This window comes from Lissotriton vulgaris, chromosome 10 (assembly GCF_964263255.1).
Source record: "Lissotriton vulgaris chromosome 10, aLisVul1.2, whole genome shotgun sequence".
Lineage (NCBI taxonomy): Eukaryota > Metazoa > Chordata > Amphibia > Caudata > Salamandridae > Lissotriton > Lissotriton vulgaris.
Genome location: NC_141698.1, coordinates 944,160,117 through 944,177,842, shown reverse-complemented (window position 1 = coordinate 944,177,842; position 17,726 = coordinate 944,160,117). Strand labels below are relative to the sequence as shown.

At 42.9% G+C, this 17,726-nt stretch overlaps 2 protein-coding genes across 4 annotated transcripts in view; both read right to left on the bottom strand.

Annotated features, from left to right (window-relative positions):
* Positions 1-17,726, bottom strand: part of LOC147689044 (serum paraoxonase/arylesterase 2-like) — a 130,392-nt gene that overhangs the window by 81,814 nt on the left and 30,852 nt on the right. For 2 of the 3 annotated variants that reach the window (XM_086941934.1, XM_086941936.1), the window contains one exon: positions 15,282-15,352. The exons of the other annotated variant lie outside the window; for it this stretch is intronic. In XM_086941934.1, coding sequence (XP_086798060.1) covers positions 15,282-15,352 — 71 coding nt within the window. The remainder of the gene's footprint in view (positions 1-15,281; positions 15,353-17,726) is intronic. 3 annotated transcript variants of the gene reach the window in all.
* The window catches only part of LOC147689045 (serum paraoxonase/arylesterase 2-like), an 856,840-nt gene that overhangs the window by 808,297 nt on the left and 30,817 nt on the right, over positions 1-17,726 (bottom strand). The window lies entirely within an intron of this gene.

The window sequence follows — 17,726 nt, the reverse complement described above, 5'->3', positions numbered from 1 at the left end:
TTAGCAAGACTGGCCTCGGGCAGAGGAGGCAGCCTTTGTCGAGTCATGCAGCTACAGCGTGATCTGGTTTAAGGTGCACGTGTCACGAAAGAGGTGAATCTCCGGCTAAGGCTACGTGTCCTTAATCGAAATGAAGTGATCAGAGGTTATTGCGTATGTGAGGGCAAGAAACACAAAATGGCGGCCATGATCTAAGATGGATGCTGTGGGTAGATCAGAAATGTGTTTATAAAAGGAGTGCTCTTGCTCGTAGCGTAGCGAAAACACCAGGATATGCTAAATGGATCATTTGCGGTTCGCTGATACCAATATTATGTATTTCCGACAATATTGAAAACACGGGTTCAAATCGTCACGGAACCTCAGACCCTCCTTTTGCCCTTACATAGGCAATTAATTAATCTATGTTAGAATCTAATTCTATGCTCATCAGGTCAGTGACATGCTGTTGTATCATCATCCTTTCTCGTGCCTTTTCTCCAAGCGCAGGTGGTTTTCTAAGACAGGTTGCAGCACAAAGACTACACAGAGCAGGACCACACTGGATAATCAGGCAACATGAGAACAGGAATACTAAGATGACACCAATGACCATTAGAACCTTCCATCCCCACGCTGAGATCAGAGTCCAAAACCACTCCATGAAGGACCAGTTTCCCTTGTCTACGTGAATAGAGTCGGAAATCTTGTGTAGCTTAGAGATCGCCTCATAAACTGTTGGAGCATTATTAGGAATAAAGACACAGCAGCTCGATTGGATCATTCTGCATACCCCACCTCGATCTGCAAGGATAACGTCTAGAACCATACGGTTCTGCAACGTCATGAGTCTATCCGCCTGAAGCTCAGCTGTCAAATTGCTAAGGGCACCAGCAGTTTCGGTAATAGTAGATTCAACTACCCGTGTTAGCTGACGTATGTTTCTACTATTGGCCATAGGCCCCCAGAACGGAAGGAAGCCTTTGAAGAAGTCTCCAGCTTCCTGACCAGCAGTATCTTCCTTGCTGAAGACACCTCTCGCTACTCTAGTTCTGTGGTAATCAGATGAAGCAGTGTATGTCGGAGGCAACAATCGAGCAATATAGCATGATCCTGAAAAGTCGGCAGGCAACCATGTATAAGCTCTATCTCGACAGATGAAGTAGGTACCCCTAGCAGTAAGAAAGGCAGGGGAAGAGTTAGCCGGAAACACATAAGTCTCTACGCACTCACTCCTCCCTAGCTGAGCTCTCGGATTTCTCCCATTCCCTTGCAAACAGACCTGACCTCGGTGAGGTACGACCCAGATTGGAGTTGAGCTTTTGCGCTTGCTTTCTCCTAAACTAAGGCGATACTCTGAAGTATTCCAACTTAAATATACTCGTAGTTCGTCTCTAGGGTATGATGGAGTATTATTGACGTCCTTGATCATGTCAATAATTCCCTGGACTAAAGCTTTGTTGGCAGAGTTATATTTAGTGGAACGTGGTGGACGTGGAGGATAAGTTTCAAGGGCATAAGCAAAGATGGTTTGAAGGGCCTGAAATGATCCATTGTAGCTGAAAGGCAAAACCAGATAAGGAATACCTTTATCCATAGTGTGGGGTATCAAGCCACACACCCAGCAGTCTGTAGTGTTAACTACCAGTTGGTGTTGATGCAAGAGCTGTACAAAAGTGTTGTTAATGAATTCTGAGCGTCGGGCTTGCTCATGTTCGGGAAACGAATGAAAAGAGTGTATAGAAGAAACAGTAGAAATAACAGGATCAAGGGGAGGTACTGTAGTAACTGGCACAAAAATCAAATTTATACTGAAAACGATTCCACCCACCAACGTTATCAAAACAATCAAGAATGTAATGGCACATTGTATCAAAAAGCATTTGCTGTGAAGGATTCTGTAAAGTCTGTTTCTGCGAACATAAATCACATTTTCTCGTTGCAGCGCAGGAAGCTCCATCTTCTACAATCCGCTCGCGACCACTGATGATGTGTACGTAGATGAAAATGCCTCTATCAGCCCTGGGAGTTCCCAGAACCAACAGAAAGATCGACCTTGTGTCAGACCCCTGCAAATTCAACTAGGCACACAGCCACGACCCTACGGCTACCCAGACGGCAAGGCAATTTTAAAACAACAAAATAATAGCAAACTTCCTGGCTGAAGGCAAAAGTTCAAAATTTCAAAATATCACAATGGGCAGTTGCCTGCTTTATTTGTCCATTTCACGGTTTCGTAAATTATATCTTTGCTTCGCAGGTACTGTCTGATCGGCAAATAGCGTTTCACTGGTAGCTGTTGCAGTGTTCAAGTTCGCAGATGACAGAGTTTTTTCTGATGCAGGGGACAAATGTTCAGAGTTCAAAGGAGTCTTTTCTGGAGGAGAGTCAGAGCTTGGAGTGTCAGTGATTAATTCGGCATCGCTGAAAGGGATGAATTTTGGCGTGCTTTCAAATTCGGAGGAACCAATTCCCTTCTTCACCCAGTCGTCGTAAGGAAGTGGCAAAGGTACACGCTTTACGTGGGATGCATGCACCCAATGCTTGCGACCAGCCACACGAACTGCTGTTCTTGTTACAAGCAGGACCTGGAAGGGGCCGACGAATCTCGGCTGAAGGTTCTTCGTCCTCGCGAAATTCCTGATAACCACAAGATCTCCTGGTTTCAGCTGATGCCCTGGACTCTCCGGAGGCTTTGGTAAAGCATCGAAAACCTGTTGGTGAATAAGACTCAATTTAGCAGTCAAGTCGTAAAGGTAGTCTATCAACATAGGATATTCTAGAGAACAAAAACTCCTTAGGCCTCGGCACACCCCAAATATTTGCCGGACGGCCAAACACTATCTCATAAGGGCTAAGCCCCACTCTAGAATGTACAGTTGCTCTCGTTGATAACAAAGCCAAAGGAAGTGCGTCTGGCCAGGCTAAACCTGTGGATGCTTGTATTTTAGCTAGTTTCAGCTTAAGGGTGCCATTGTAACCCTCCACTAAACCAGCAGACTGGGGATGGTTCGCACTGTGGAACTTTTGTTTCAGACCTAGGCCAGCACACACACTCTGCATAACTTTCCCTATAAACTCACTTCCGTTATCTGACCATACAATCCGTGGCATACCGAATCTAGGGAAATATTCTTTGAGAAGAATCTTGGCAGTTGATAGGGCAGTATTGTCCTTTAGTGGGTATGCTTCAATCCACCTGGAAAAAGCACAGACTACCACCAGGACATATTTCAAATTATTACAGCGATCCATGTGAATGAAGTCTAACTGAATCACTTCAAAGGGGCAGGAAGGAGGAGCGAAGTGACCAGCTGGAGTTGGAGTTCCCTTGCCAGGATTATGCATCAGGCATACCATACAATTTTTCACCACTCTCTCTGCACACTTACTGATTCCATCATTCTTCCAGACTGGAGCCAACATTTTACAGATTCCTTTAGAACTTATATGTGCTACTCCATGTGCCATCGTCACTACTGCAAGCACATACGCATCAGGCAACATCCAACGCTGCTGTTCTGTCAAATCAATCCAACACCCATTCGAATCCAACTTGCCCATACTTTCTTTCCATACACGTTTTTCCTCCTCAGTTGCTTCTTTCTGAATCTCTTTCACACTTTCCATAGTATCCTCACACATTCCAGACTCAGCAATCCATCTTGCAGACGTAGCAACATACATTCTGCTCATCGTGTCTCTAGCTGTCTATTTAGCAGTTTCATCAGCAAAAGCATTCCCGCGACCAACATCATCCGTGATTGCTTTATGAGCACTGCACTTTACAATCGCAACTTCAGTCGGCAAGGTTAGAGATTCCAACAAGTCGTTAACTAGCTGACCATGTTGAATCTTAGTCCCATGGGACGTAATGAAACCTCTTTCTCTCCACAAACGGCCAAAACTATGGGCCACGCCAAATGCGTACTGACTATGTGTAAAGACATTCACTCTCTTTCCCTTAGCTAAAACACACGCTCTTGTTAGAGCTATTAATTCTGCAGCTTGGGCAGAATTCTGACTCACTCTTGCAGTCTCCACAATCGTCTTCAAAGTCGTTACTGCGTAAGCAGCAGTCACATCACCATTCTCCAATTTAAAACATGACCCGTCCACATACAGCGTGCCATCTGGATCGGATAACGGAGTATCCTTTAAGTCAATGCGTCCTTTTGTCTCTTCCTCCGTTTTAAAACAACAATCATGTGGTTCGGAATCACTCGACTCTTGATCAGTCGGCAACAGCGTTGCTGGATTCAATACATTACATCTTTTGATCTGAATATGACTCGCTAGTAATGTTAGCTCATAACCAGATAGTCTCGCACTGGTAAGGTGTTGTGTCTTCGTTCGATTCATGAGTGTATCCACCGCATGAGGAACCATGACCACTAGCATGTTGTTCATCACCAAACCAGCAGATTGTCGAATGGAAGCCGCAGCTGCCGCTGTAGCTCTCAAACAACTAGGCAACGCTCTAGCTACTGGATCTAATGTTGATGAAAAATACGCACAAGGGCGTTGTTTATCACCAAACTTCTGTGTCAGAACACTCAACGCGCAACCTTCTCTCTCATGAACATAGAGCGTGAATGGCTTACTGTAATCAGGAGTACCCAATACAGGAGCTGAACACAATGCTTTTCGTAATTCAGTAAAAGTTTCTTGACATTCATCAGACCATGGCACCGGACTCGGAACATTTTTCCCAGTCAAAGCTACCAACGGTTTTGCTAAAAGAGAAAAATTTGGGATCCACTGCCTACAGTAAGAGGTAATACCTAGAAAGGCACGTACTTCTCTCTGTGTGTGTGGAACACTCATCTGCGTAATTGCTTTTATTCTTTCTGGGGTCAACTTCCTTCCCTCCTTTGACAAGAGATGACCTAGGTAGGTCACTTCTTGGCAGCAGTATTGCATTTTCGAAGGTGACACCTTATGATTCAAATTAGACAAATGATGCAATAACGAGATCGTAGCTGCTTTGCAAGTTTCCTTGTCATCGGCAGCCACTAGAAGATCATCTACATACTGTACTAGAGCAGAACCTGGAGGAAGGACAAAGGAATCTAACTGGCTTTTTAATGCTTGACTGTAAATAGATGGGCTCTCACAATAGCCTTGTGGAGCGCGTTTGAATCTGAAACTTCGACCTCCTAGACAGAAGCCGAAAATATCTCTGCTTTCCTCGGCTATCGGAATGCTGAAAAAGGCATTCTTCAAGTCGAAGACTGAGAACCAAGTGGCTGTAGCAGGAATTAATGTTAACAAGGCAGTAATGTCTGGGACCACAGGAAACTGCGGAACTACAATCTTATTAACTTCTCTGAGGTCGATAACAAACCTATACACTGGAGGCTTTGTGGGATCAGTTCGTTTCAGAATCGGTAGTACAGGACTGTTACAGACATTTCCTCTAGTTTCTTCAATCACACCTTTCTTAATCAAATCTTGCACAATCAATAAAAGTGCACGCTCACCTTCACTAGATATTTTGTATTGCGGAATTCTTGGAAATTTTACATTTGCTTTCAAAGTTACTACATATGGTGGTATCTCTAAAAGGCCTACATCATTAGGACCAGTCGCCCAAAGAGAATCAGGGAGTGAACGCAGCTCTGGCGGGAGTGCATCCATTGACAAATACATCGGAGAGGTGATTCTTTTACCCAATGTAAGCTGTACTCCTTCCGGAGAACAGTACAATGTCGCATATAGTCGTTTTAACAAATCTAAACCAAGCAGATTTTCATTACAACCCGTTGTCAAAATCAGAGGTGCTTTCAAGTGACACGGTCCAACAGAAATAGACAAAGGACCAGATATCGGGTTGTAAACAGGGGCGCCTGAAAAACCTACAGAAACATTTGTTGAGCCGGACAAAGGTGCGCCAGGGAGTTTCGCATGAATGATAGAACTTTTTGCGGCACCAGTATCCAACAGAAACGGTTCGACTACACCTGATGTGGCTACTGCGACATAAGGCCCACTCTGATCCACTGGAACTGATACTACTCCCTCTCTCTGTCCATGGCTGTCCTAGTACCCAATTTGCTGAAATCCCTCATCCACTTCACAATAATCTTCAACAAGATATTGTTGAGATCTATTTTGCTGAGTAGACTGTCCATTTCGTTGATCAAAGTGATTGGAAGGACGATCATTCGTTTGTGGAGGCATAGTACCTCGCCCTCGACCTCTAGAATTCTGCACAAAACCACCACGACCTCTCTGAGCTGCTGCTGCATTATTTTGCGCTAAGATCGGACATTCATTTTTATAGTGACCCTCTTTCTTACAGTACGCACATTGGTTCCACTGATATTGAGGTCTCGATGTACTATAATCTGTCCTTTGATACGAACCCTGTTGCGTATTAGTCTGATTCATGCGAGGCGGATACGCCTGTTGCAAAAGAACTTTAGTCTTTAAGTCTTTCGTTTTCTTGTCTGATTTCTCCTTTTCCTCTTTATCCCTATTTTCGTAATACTGCGCAGTTGCAAGTATTTGCGCAGTTGTGGAAACAGCCCACGCACTCTCTGAATCCTTTAATTTATTGCATAATTCAGGTAACAAATTATGCACAAATTTATCGACAAACAGTCTTTGTCCTCCTTCTGTGCTCATGTCCTGACCACTATGATCTACAAAAGTCTCTTCGAACCTCGTGAAAAAATCGGAGACACTTTCGTCTTTCTTCTGCCTGCATGCGGATAACTTGTCCCAATTAACACGCAATGCGGGCATCAGAGTCTTCATTAGATCAATTATCCTACCTGGAAGATTAGCAATTAAGGGTTCAGGTTTTGCACCACCTGTTTGCTGACCATCCGCTGCAGTGATAGCTACCCAATCACCACCTAAGGCAACTTGATGATCCTCTCTACGAATTTTAGCCCACACTGGTTGCGGAACTACATTGCCAAATAACATATCGATGTCCGCTAAATTCATTATACAAGCCTCAACTGTCTGTGTTAATTCCTTATAGTATCCAGCAGGATTCTTACGCGGATCTGGCAAGGCCTGCTTCACTGCTAGCACTTCAGCTCGTTTCCACGGAATGTGTATCCACACCCTTTGGAATTGCGCTGGAGCAGCTACAATACCATTATTATGGTCAGCTTGCACAGCTTCGCGCCAAATTGGAGGAACCTCCCTCATTGGATATTGGCGACTTAATTTCATTTTGCCTTTCTCTAGATCTCTCGGTGAACGAAGTGATGGGTCATTCCTATAACTTAAAATCAATTCCATCGCTTCTCCTATATTATCACCCACTATCATTCCAGCAGCAAACTCTTTCTGAACCTTAATTAAGTCTTCTAAATTTGATTCAACATCGTCTTCTTCTATCTCCTCACGTAACAACGAGCACATCTCGTCAAAGACATACCGTTGCGTTGGTTCTTTCCACTGCATAAATGTTTCTAGCACGTCTCTCGTACTATATCTCCTACTCTTCGAAATCCATCTGAGAGCCGTGGAATCTAAAATTCCCCGTTCCTCAGTACTTGGAAGCTGACTACGTCTCTGAACAGAGTCGGAAGTAGGAGTCTTGATTAAGGTTTTATAGAAAGGAGACAGCATACTAGACACAGAATCAGTGATTCTCCGACGAACAGAAAGTGGAGTCAACACACTCGCAGATGTAGAAAACACAGTAGAGGTAGGAACAGATAATGGAACAGTAGAAGTATCGAAAAAGATAGTTTGTGGAACAGTAGGTGTAAGCGAGACAGATACAGGTATAGAAGTCGGCAACCCAGGAAGAGGAGGAGCCGTAGGAACATTTACATTGACCACAGGAGGTACGGGAACCTGATTCTGAGGGACAGGAGCAGGAACACCAGGTTGACCAGCAACCGGCAATTGAACATTTGGCACAAATTGGGCCGTAGCACCTTGTGCATACGGTGGAGGTGACCGTAACAAATAAGACAGCAGAGGATCGTTTTCAGAATCCTCCAGTATCTTAGCTGTTTTAGATGGCAAGGCAGGATAGCACTTGTCAATCGCTAAATTATGCTCTCTAATGGCCACCTCTATGGTTTTCTCACACTCGTTATCCTGCAACTGCTCAGTTGCTTGTTCTAGAGTCAACTCTTCTTTCTCTTTCTGTTTTTTCTTTAACCTTTTCATTTCTCTCTGTTTGGATTCTTTTCGCCAGTAACGGAAAGAATCAAACATTGCCGGCCGGGCTTTCTTCCTAAACAATTTCGCTTCTAAATTGTCAAGAATTTCGGGTTCAAAACTACCATGCAGTGGCCAACTAAGGACACCATCTTTCTCAGTGTATCGGACCCACACCTCATTATAAGATATAGGACCCACACCATGTTTACAATACAAGTCATATAGGGGAGTCCCAATCGGAGGAACCAGACATGAGTCCTCCAATCGTGAGTCACTGTTGCAACCAAAACACGACAACATACAGTTTCTCCGACTTACCATTTTTCAGTCCGGAACACAAAACAAATAAAACACGAAACAGATATGTGCACTTGAACCAAGAACTTAGGCCTACCAAAACGAACTGATGTATCGATACCCAAACTAAACCAAATAGATTATCGTAACCAGAACAACCAGTGATAATCTTATGAGACCAAACCAAACCAAGAACCAAAAAGGATTTTAACAACCCTCACAAAGTAACTAGCTAGCAACCACTAAATACTTAACTGAGGCACTGAAGACGTCACCAAGGAGAAACCCGTCACGTTTCGCTGTACTAAGGACTGCACCTCGGGTCCAAGACAGGGCGACGGTCAAGGCAACGGCCCACTGCAGCCGTCTTGAACGGGAACCCTCGTGGAAGAGAACTTCGGGCCACTTTTGCGATATGCCGGGATCGATGAAGTGGGGCGCCTCCCTCAGGAATCTTCACACGAAGCCTCTCGAACTCTTCAGGCTTTTGGACCGGTACCGAATGACGTCGCCCCACGTTGGGCGCCAATTGGAGTTCTGGACTTTTTGGTTCCGTCCAGAGGTGTCAGGGAACAACACCCAAAGACCCCGGAGTTCCACCTGCCTTGGTGCACAAATGAACAGAAACACGGGCTTCTCGATGGTGGCGTCAAAGACCAAAGGTTTATTACTGCAGGGACACAGAAGTCACAGAAACTACGCATGGGCAGTAACTAGGAGCCTGTTCAAATTGTACAAAGAGGGTTGCTCCTTATATACTAAATTTTGGCCTTCAGGCGAATTCTTCACATGTTGGTACATTCCCAAAACCTTTGTGTCATAAACAATAAATATTTGGCGTTGCACAGGAATCGTCGACAATATCTGATGTCAAAACATTACGAACGAGGGGTTCCCACTTTTCCATCATAATCTCATGTCAACTTTTCATTTAAGACCCGGACCGCCTCATCGTAAATTTCGTTACCTCCCCCTAATAAAGGCCCAGAAGGAAAGGAGCAGAGCCAGGTGCAGAAGATAGAAAAGCAGGATAAGGGATGTTTGTGGGTTGTAAATGGGCAAGGCTACCGGCTTCGGCCGCCTAATTGTGATCAGGACAATGGACACGAAGACCAGTTTAGCAAGACTGGCCTCGGGCAGAGGAGGCAGCTTTTGTCGAGTCATGCAGCTACAGCGTGATCTGGTTTAAGGTGCACTTGTCATGAAAGAGGTGAATCTCCGGCTAAGGCTACGTGTCCTTAATCGAAATGAAGTGATCAGAGGTTATTGCGTATGTGAGGGCAAGAAACACAAAATGGCGGCCATGATCTAAGATGGATGCCGTGGGTAGATCAGAAATGTGTTTATAAAAGGAGTGCTCTTGCTCGTAGCGTAGCGAAAACACCAGGATATGCTAAATGGATCATTTGCGGTTCGCTGATACCAATATTATGTATTTCCGACAATATTGAAAACACAGGTTCAAATCGTCACGGAACCTCATGGGCAGTCAAGAAGTGACCCCCGAGGCTCTGCAGCTCGCCCAGAACAGAGGCCCGCTGGAATGGTGCAGGCTATGCCAAGCTGTGTTGTGTCTAGTAACCACCTTTAAAGGGGCATCAGGTGAAACGAGTGCTGGGAAGAGGGGGGATGGAAGAATGAGGGCGGGGAAGCTACCACAGAGCACGGGCAAAAAGGAGCCCCAACCAAGCTGTAAGCTCCAAATGTTTCACACAGCCAACTGCAAACCAGTGCATGGTGTTGTTTGAGACTTCAGGATTTAGCATCGAAATACCTGTATTTTCTGGTGCGCTCTGGGTCAGCAGGTGCCTGGGCCACCGTACCATGGGGGGCAGTGCTTACTTTAACCGAGGGGCAACCACTTACTTTCACTTTCTTTCCATGCAAGTGGAAGATCACTGGAAAGAAGATGGCATTTGTTGTGTGGTGGAGTGGCATCCTATTGATTTGTTTAGTGTTGTTCGTGTGATGTCTGATTTTTGTTGATCTTTTCTACAAATAATTTTTTGAAGATCTTGAATTTGTCTTTGGAGTGTTTTACTGCTGGGTCAAGGAGGGGGTTAATGCAGTACGTGATGTGCTTGAATATGGTTTTGTTCCTTCATGTTCCTTCTGGGAAGGTAGGGTTTTGGTGGGTGGTTTAATAGAGTTAGATCAGCCGTCTAAGACTTTTTAAATATATTTAATTATATTAGATTGTCAGGGAATAAGCCAAAGTACCAGGTATGGTTGGCTTAGTGTTAATAGTTAATCATTTCTTTGTGGCCTGGATGTCAACATGCACTTCAAATTTCTAATGCAGAGAGTCAAATCATACTTGTATGTTTCTTTGAGTGGAACAGTGGGCATTGGGTGAGTAAGCCTTGCTTCAGTGAGGCAGTAAACTAAGGCTAATTATAACGTGCACAGCTACTCCAAAGGGTGATGCTAAAGGATTGAAACATGTCTTGGAGGACAAGCATGACCTCTGCTGAATGGCCAGGTATTAAGCTGCTTCCTCGTTTAGACTGAGGATCACATGGATGATAGGAGGAAGGGAGTTCAGGTTTTGGCAGCTAGATGGGAAAAAGAACAGCTGCCTTAACGGGTCCTTCAGAAATGAAGAATTTGTAATAGATGAGGGGAGTCTGACCTTAATAAATGGGACAGGTTGTAGCACTGGCATTGGTAACAAAGGTACAGGGGACTGGAATATTAATAGGCCCTATGAACCAGTAAAAGTGCATTGAAAACAGCACATCTGCAAATGAGGAGCCAATAAAGACATTTAGCTGCTGAAATGAGACTGTAACCCCAACTGCATGATGTCCAATCGATTACTGGCTTTAAAATATGTTCTTTCTTTGACGTCTGAGGGGCATATTATCAAGCCCATTTCTGCCACTTTTGCGGCTGTTTTCGACCGAAAAGCGGCGATAATGGCATCGCAGTATTAGCAAGGACATGCTAGCGTGTGTTTCCTTGTCCTAGCACTGCTTTTGCTAACGCCCGGCATCGCATCTCTAATGAGATGCAAAGTAGGCGTTCCTGCGGTATACAACATGGAAAAAGACGCTAACTGCACATCGCAGTATTTACAAACATGTGCCCCCCCACCTATGGCAATATTAAAACCTGTGCTAATCGCGGTTATCGCCGCAAGTTTACGTATGCTTAAATTGAGACTTAGCTATATTTGTAATGGGGGGTGGATTGGCGGGCTAAAGCCACCAGGGGCTATCATCAAGCTTTCCCCTATAGCTGCGGGAATATCGCTGGATTTCCAGCGATAATCCAGCATATCGCCGCTTTTGCTGGATTTTTTATCGCCCTGGAGAAACGCGTTGTTGACAACACCTTATCCGGGCGATAACATCCAGCTATAGCCGGCGATAAATGAAGTAGCACTAAACGCGCTTAGCGATATTTATCGCCGTCGCTTGTTGATATGCCCCCAAGATGGTTGGAAAAGAGAGAAATTGGCCAATAATTGCTTAGTAGTATTGGTTTAGATGACACCTTCTTCAATGCCGGTAACACTGTGACATGTTTCTAACTGGATGGCACTTTAGAGGAATAGAAAGAGAGATTATATATTTTAGTGATAGCCGGAGAGGGTGACCATGTCTGTGGCTACCGGTAAAAGAAGAGGTAGACATAGGTCAAATGTCTATGGCTACCGGTAAAAGAAGAGGTAGACATAGGTCAAATGGTGAGCCTAATTTTAGTAATTCAAGGGATGCTTTCTTAATTTATATGGACAGCTGGAAGGAATTAGAAAGAAATTAGCCCAATTTCGAGATGGAAGTCTGGAAAAGAAATGCCATTGATTCCATGAAAGGGTTACCTTAAAATCTTACTTGGATGTTTTGAATTTTTTCAAGAAAAAAATATTTTACATAGCTCTAGTAAAGGTATTAAATGCGCCTGTATTTAAAAGGTCTTCCAAAAAGGAGAGCATTTGCCTGGCTTGGGTTTCAGCTGTTTCAAATTATGAATAATAATAATCTCAACATAAGGACTTTATAGTTTATAGTTCAAGGTGATACTCAGTGCTTGGTGGAATGTAGCTGGGATGGCAGAAGGTCATCAAGTTCAGTTGCATTGGATGGATGCAGTTGAGATTAAAAGGAAGTGATGATGAAGTTGACAGTGCTACCCATGATGTGTGTAGGTGCAATGACATGTTGTTTCATGCTAAAATGTTTATGATTTCATCAAGCGCAGGTTGCATGTTCATTGTGCCAAGGTATTTTGGGAGAATTAGATAATGGGTTCCTAGATGTGAGGTTAATGCATGCATTTGTGAAAAGGTTAGCAATTTCCTCACTGCAGGTGTTGCTATGGTCAAGTGGTCTCTAGATCAGGTCAAGGTATCTGTGGAAATGAGGAAATTACAGGTGAGCATATAGGTTACTAGAGAAATCAGAGCAATAAGTTTGAAGATGACAACGTAAGTTCCAAGAAAGGAGGTCTATATATTTTACAGATGACTCTAAGGGGCAGATTTAATTTTGTTTCACGGAACACAATGCAATGGAGCAAGGCAACCTGCTGGGTTGCATTGCATGAGAGAACAGAAATATGCCATATCTACTATGCTGCAATTCTGCTCCACTTTGTGCAGCCTAGTGCCAACGCAAGCACCCTTGCACCATGTTGCAAGGGATCATGTGTTGCGGCCAGTATTGTTTTTGTGCAGGAAGGTACCACTCCTTAGAGGAATATTCCTCATCCTCTTTCAATGTGTGCTGCATTACACAGGACACATTGAAAGAGGAAGTAACAAGGAGAAATAAAGCTATTTCTCCACATTACACCGCTGTCGAGGAAGCGCACCATCTTGCTGCAAACTCAGGATGAAAAATCTTTGGAAATCTGGATTTCAGTCAATATACATGGGTGGATAGTGGGAATGCCTGTGCTCCGGCCATGCAATGCCTACCCAATGGAAAGTAGCACAGACAGGGCTATGTGCTGCATTGTGTTTATTTGTATTTGCTAAACCACAGAAAGTGTCTTTGTGAGACTTAGTAAATGGCAAAAAGGATTTTGCCTAGGAGCAGCACTACAGAAGTGACACAACCCTGATACAAAATATTAGTAAAACTGGGCCTAAGTGCGTTTGCGTTTTGTGTACGTATTTTCTAATCAAAGTTTTGAAATCTGCAGCGCCTAGGGACAAGGGTGTGCAGGCTGTGTATGTGCGAGTGAGTCATCTTTTAGTTATGAAGAGTGCATCGAGGTTGTGTATGATGATCATGGAACATAGAATATGCACTGAAAAGGAAAAGATATGTTGTTTCTGTTGGTAGTTGGGTGTGTTCAATATGATGTGAAGGAGGATGGGGTTGCTTTACTTGGGGTCAGGTGAATAATTGGGTTGCATGGTGCATTGCATTTGAGAGGGTATTGTGGGGGCATTAACCCTATAGGAGTTGTCACTGTCACCACACCTTGAAGTTTGCCTGATGGGGAACCAGTTACTGCCCTGACACATGAGAGGGAGCAAAACTACTGATATAATGTGTGGCAGAAAATTGCTTTCTTCCAAAGACATACTAATCTAGCAGTCAGAAATAAGCCCTGGATGTTTTTATACGGGTTTGTACAGAGCCATACCTACCATTCTTGCTTGTGATGTATAAGATTTTTCTCCTGCATCTCACATTTACTTAATTGTTTTAGGCAACTTCATTGTACCTTTGTGTTATTGAATATATTTAAATTACGTGTTTTTTTGTGTAGCATGGAACTAATCCTATGGCGAAAGTGCACTAAACGGGTAGTCATTGTTATACAAATTTACATTATGGTATGTGATTTTACATAACTACAATTTAAAATTCTTTCTGAGGTTCAACATCTATGCGGATGCATTTTCTTTCTGAAGAATTTTAACACATCAAAAGACGTTAGAAGTTTTTGCTTGGTAAATGAGAAATGATAGGAGATAATTATATTTTCTAAAGACAAGATAAGATTAATACATAGCGATATCCTTAGGGATATCTGTACCTCATGGCCAGTTTCTGCTATGTGCGAACTGGTGCTCTCAAAACACAATGGCATTACATTGTTGTAGATATGTTCATCTATTTTGTACAATGTTACCTCAATATTTAAATAAAAGGGGTAATCTCTTTAAAAAAAACTGTTTAACATGCCACTAACTAGTTTTGCAAAACTTCATGTAAGCCATACCATTAAAATAAATGCTAATGATACATTTATAGAGAGGTCTCAGGAAAGTATAGAGATGTCGGATATAATCTGAAGTGGTTCAGGAGAGGTGTGCATACATAGAAGTTTGGGTGCCTTGAGGCCAAAGTATATAAAAACAGAGGTGTTGGATACTCGGTGGAAAAGTGTAAGTAAATTTGAAAGGAGTGAACATTTCTTTTAGAAAGACTTGAAATAGGAATAATTTAAGATCTTCCACAAACGTTTGTATGACCCTCTTCAGATCATCTTCAAAGAGTATGAAAGCAATATAGTATTACAATCTGCTGCCAAGGGCTGTAATAGTTGTTAAAGGCCCTGAACCCAAGTAGAACAAGGGAGAGAGCCTCGAGCAACCAGTTTAGCCTGAGGATGAAGGGCTATGATGCCATTAAAACATTCCACTCAGAGAACATGAAATGTTACAAACTAAATCAGGAGAAATATTGTTCATTATTGGCACTGAGCCACGCCCTTGTTTTAAGTTGACCTCCCACCATTCCAATGTTCTAATGCAAAATCAATGTCTGCGAAATTACAGTCTCGTTCATGAAGATAAATTCCATTTTCTAGCTTTGATTTTCTTTAACAGTAAATGAAAATTTTTATCGAATTATATATTTGTCTAGTGCAAAAATAGAAAAACAGCAGCCATTGTTACATACCGATTCCTTTAATAAACTGACAGCTTGATGGCTCCAGTAGTTCATTCTCTCGAGTGATATTGGATGCTTGTCTGTCGAAAGACAATTAAATGCAATGAAGTGAATTCTATACACAAAAGGCAGAAGCAATGTAATGGCTGACGGTATAAGCATGAAAGAGCTTTATCTCCAAGCTGTAAGGATGTATGACACCTCATTTATCAAGCACATATTTAGTTTTTTTTTTTTAAACAATATGTGCCGTTTTAACTCACTAGTGCCTTCAATAGCTCTTGTTAGGACTTCCCCCAAAGACCTGGTTTTACGGATTACATTCCGTGATCAGGGACATGGGTGGGGAGGGGTGGGTAGAGTTCTAGTTCTGAACTTCAATTACCGACCCTTTGTTTTATGCGAGTTGGAATAATGGTTCACAACCTAGGAACAGTATAAGTAAAGTTCTAGATTAAAAATGTTTCTCGAAGGGAAAGCAGCACTCAGGCCGCCATTATTTCAGCAAATTTAGAGTAGCAAGGACTTTTTAAAACCATGAGAAGGGCAGACGCCTTATTTACCTTGTTTGCATTTGGGTCTATAGAACCCTTGCTACACCATTGGCTGGACTAGAATGCGATCATCTGGTAAACAGAAGAGCTTCTCAGGGCCATGCTTGAGTAGCCCTGTCTAGTCCAGGTGTTTGCTTCGATTTCTGGAACTGGTAGACATTTTTATCCCATTATGAAATCAGGACTGCATGCCCTAAAATGCTAAGAATGCAAAGCAAAAAAACAATGAAAACTGTACACAATATGCTATTACCCAGTTCGGTGAGAATTTTGAGAGGTCTGACCCTACCAAATGCAGGGGTCATGAGAGACAGAAGGGGGCAACTCAGCGATGCCTTCAAGCATTTGAAATGCAATAGGTCTCGCATTTGCAAGAGTTTAAATCTATTCCCATTATAAATTACAATGCCTTTTATTTATGTTTTAAAAACCAAAACATAAATAAAAGGCATTTTCATTTACAATGTCAATAGATCCAATGCGAGACCTATTGCATGGCAGATGCTTGTTTACTTCTATCAACTGTTTCCCATAACAAGCTACATCTATATGACCCAAAGCTCTAATTCTCTTTCTGTCCTCCTTAAATGACCCCATGCAGATTAGGCACACCCCACACTTCTAAACATACAAATCAGTGAGAAAGATTACCAAGCAAATAATTCAAGATGTATAGAAAAACTTAGAGAAAGACACATAGGTCATAATAAAAATAAAGAGTTAACAGACATATGTCTGAATGTTATTTCTGATGGTTCCAGGGTTTTCACCTTCTAAGCCAACCTGTTTATGGGTTAGTATGAGAGGAGACATGCCTCGTCCCATGGTGCCAAGGACTAGACATAACACATACAAATCTGGGAAAGATATTTAGATGACATCATAATAATCTGGAACAGAGTATGGTTGTCGCCAATTTCTAAACCAGAACCCTTCAATTGTGAAATTTTCCCACAATAAGCACAAGGATAGAATCTCATATTTAGATGGGGAATTCTCTGTGTTAGGAGAGAAAATACATAGTACACTCTATTGAAGAACAATAAGTAGCACTATTATACATATTGCCAGTGCCCACTCTCCACCATTGTAACAGTCCAGCCCGAACTGCCAAGCCACATCCTCCCTGGACTGGAACCAAGCATCCTAGGACCGGTTTCGGGGTTTCACCCCTCATCAGCCAGGATAGTTTGACTCCAGTGGCACAGTAACATTTCAGTGGGGGTCCCGGATTCTAGCAGTGATTAAGTGGGTGCCCACAGAAGTCAAAGTGTTAAGAACAACCACCCTAATATTTACTGGGCGCACAAAGACCAGAAAAGCGTACAGGCATGGATTTTTAAAGGGAGAGAATTTCAAAAGACCTGCAAACCTTAAGCCCTAATTTAAAATGAGGTGGGTTAGTCAGAAGTTGATTCCCAGCACAAGGGGTGACTTTGGAGTGCAGAATTGAACCAGTGACCTGAGATAGGTGGGACCACAACCATTCAAGGCCTTGTGAATTTAGCACGATGTTTTAATTAAAACCACTTATCTATTAGTAACCAATGAAGAGTGCATATATAGGAATTAACCAAAGAGAACCTTGGCACATGACAAAGCAATTGAGCTGCCGCATTTGTATAATCTGAAGCTTTTTTAGCAATTGTTTGACGTGCCTAGCTATAGCACATTACCCTAGTCTAGCCTATAGATGATCAGAGATTGTACAATGGTTTTGAGTTGAGAGTGGAAGAAGACAGATCATTTTCCTCAGACATTTAAGTAGGCCAAAACAACAGGCCATGATTTTAGATATTTAATGATCCATCGAGAGCCTCTAATCAAGCCAAATGCCCAAGTTCTTAACTACCACACTGGGAGTAGGCAGCAGCCCTATGTTGTTTGTCCACCATTGTGG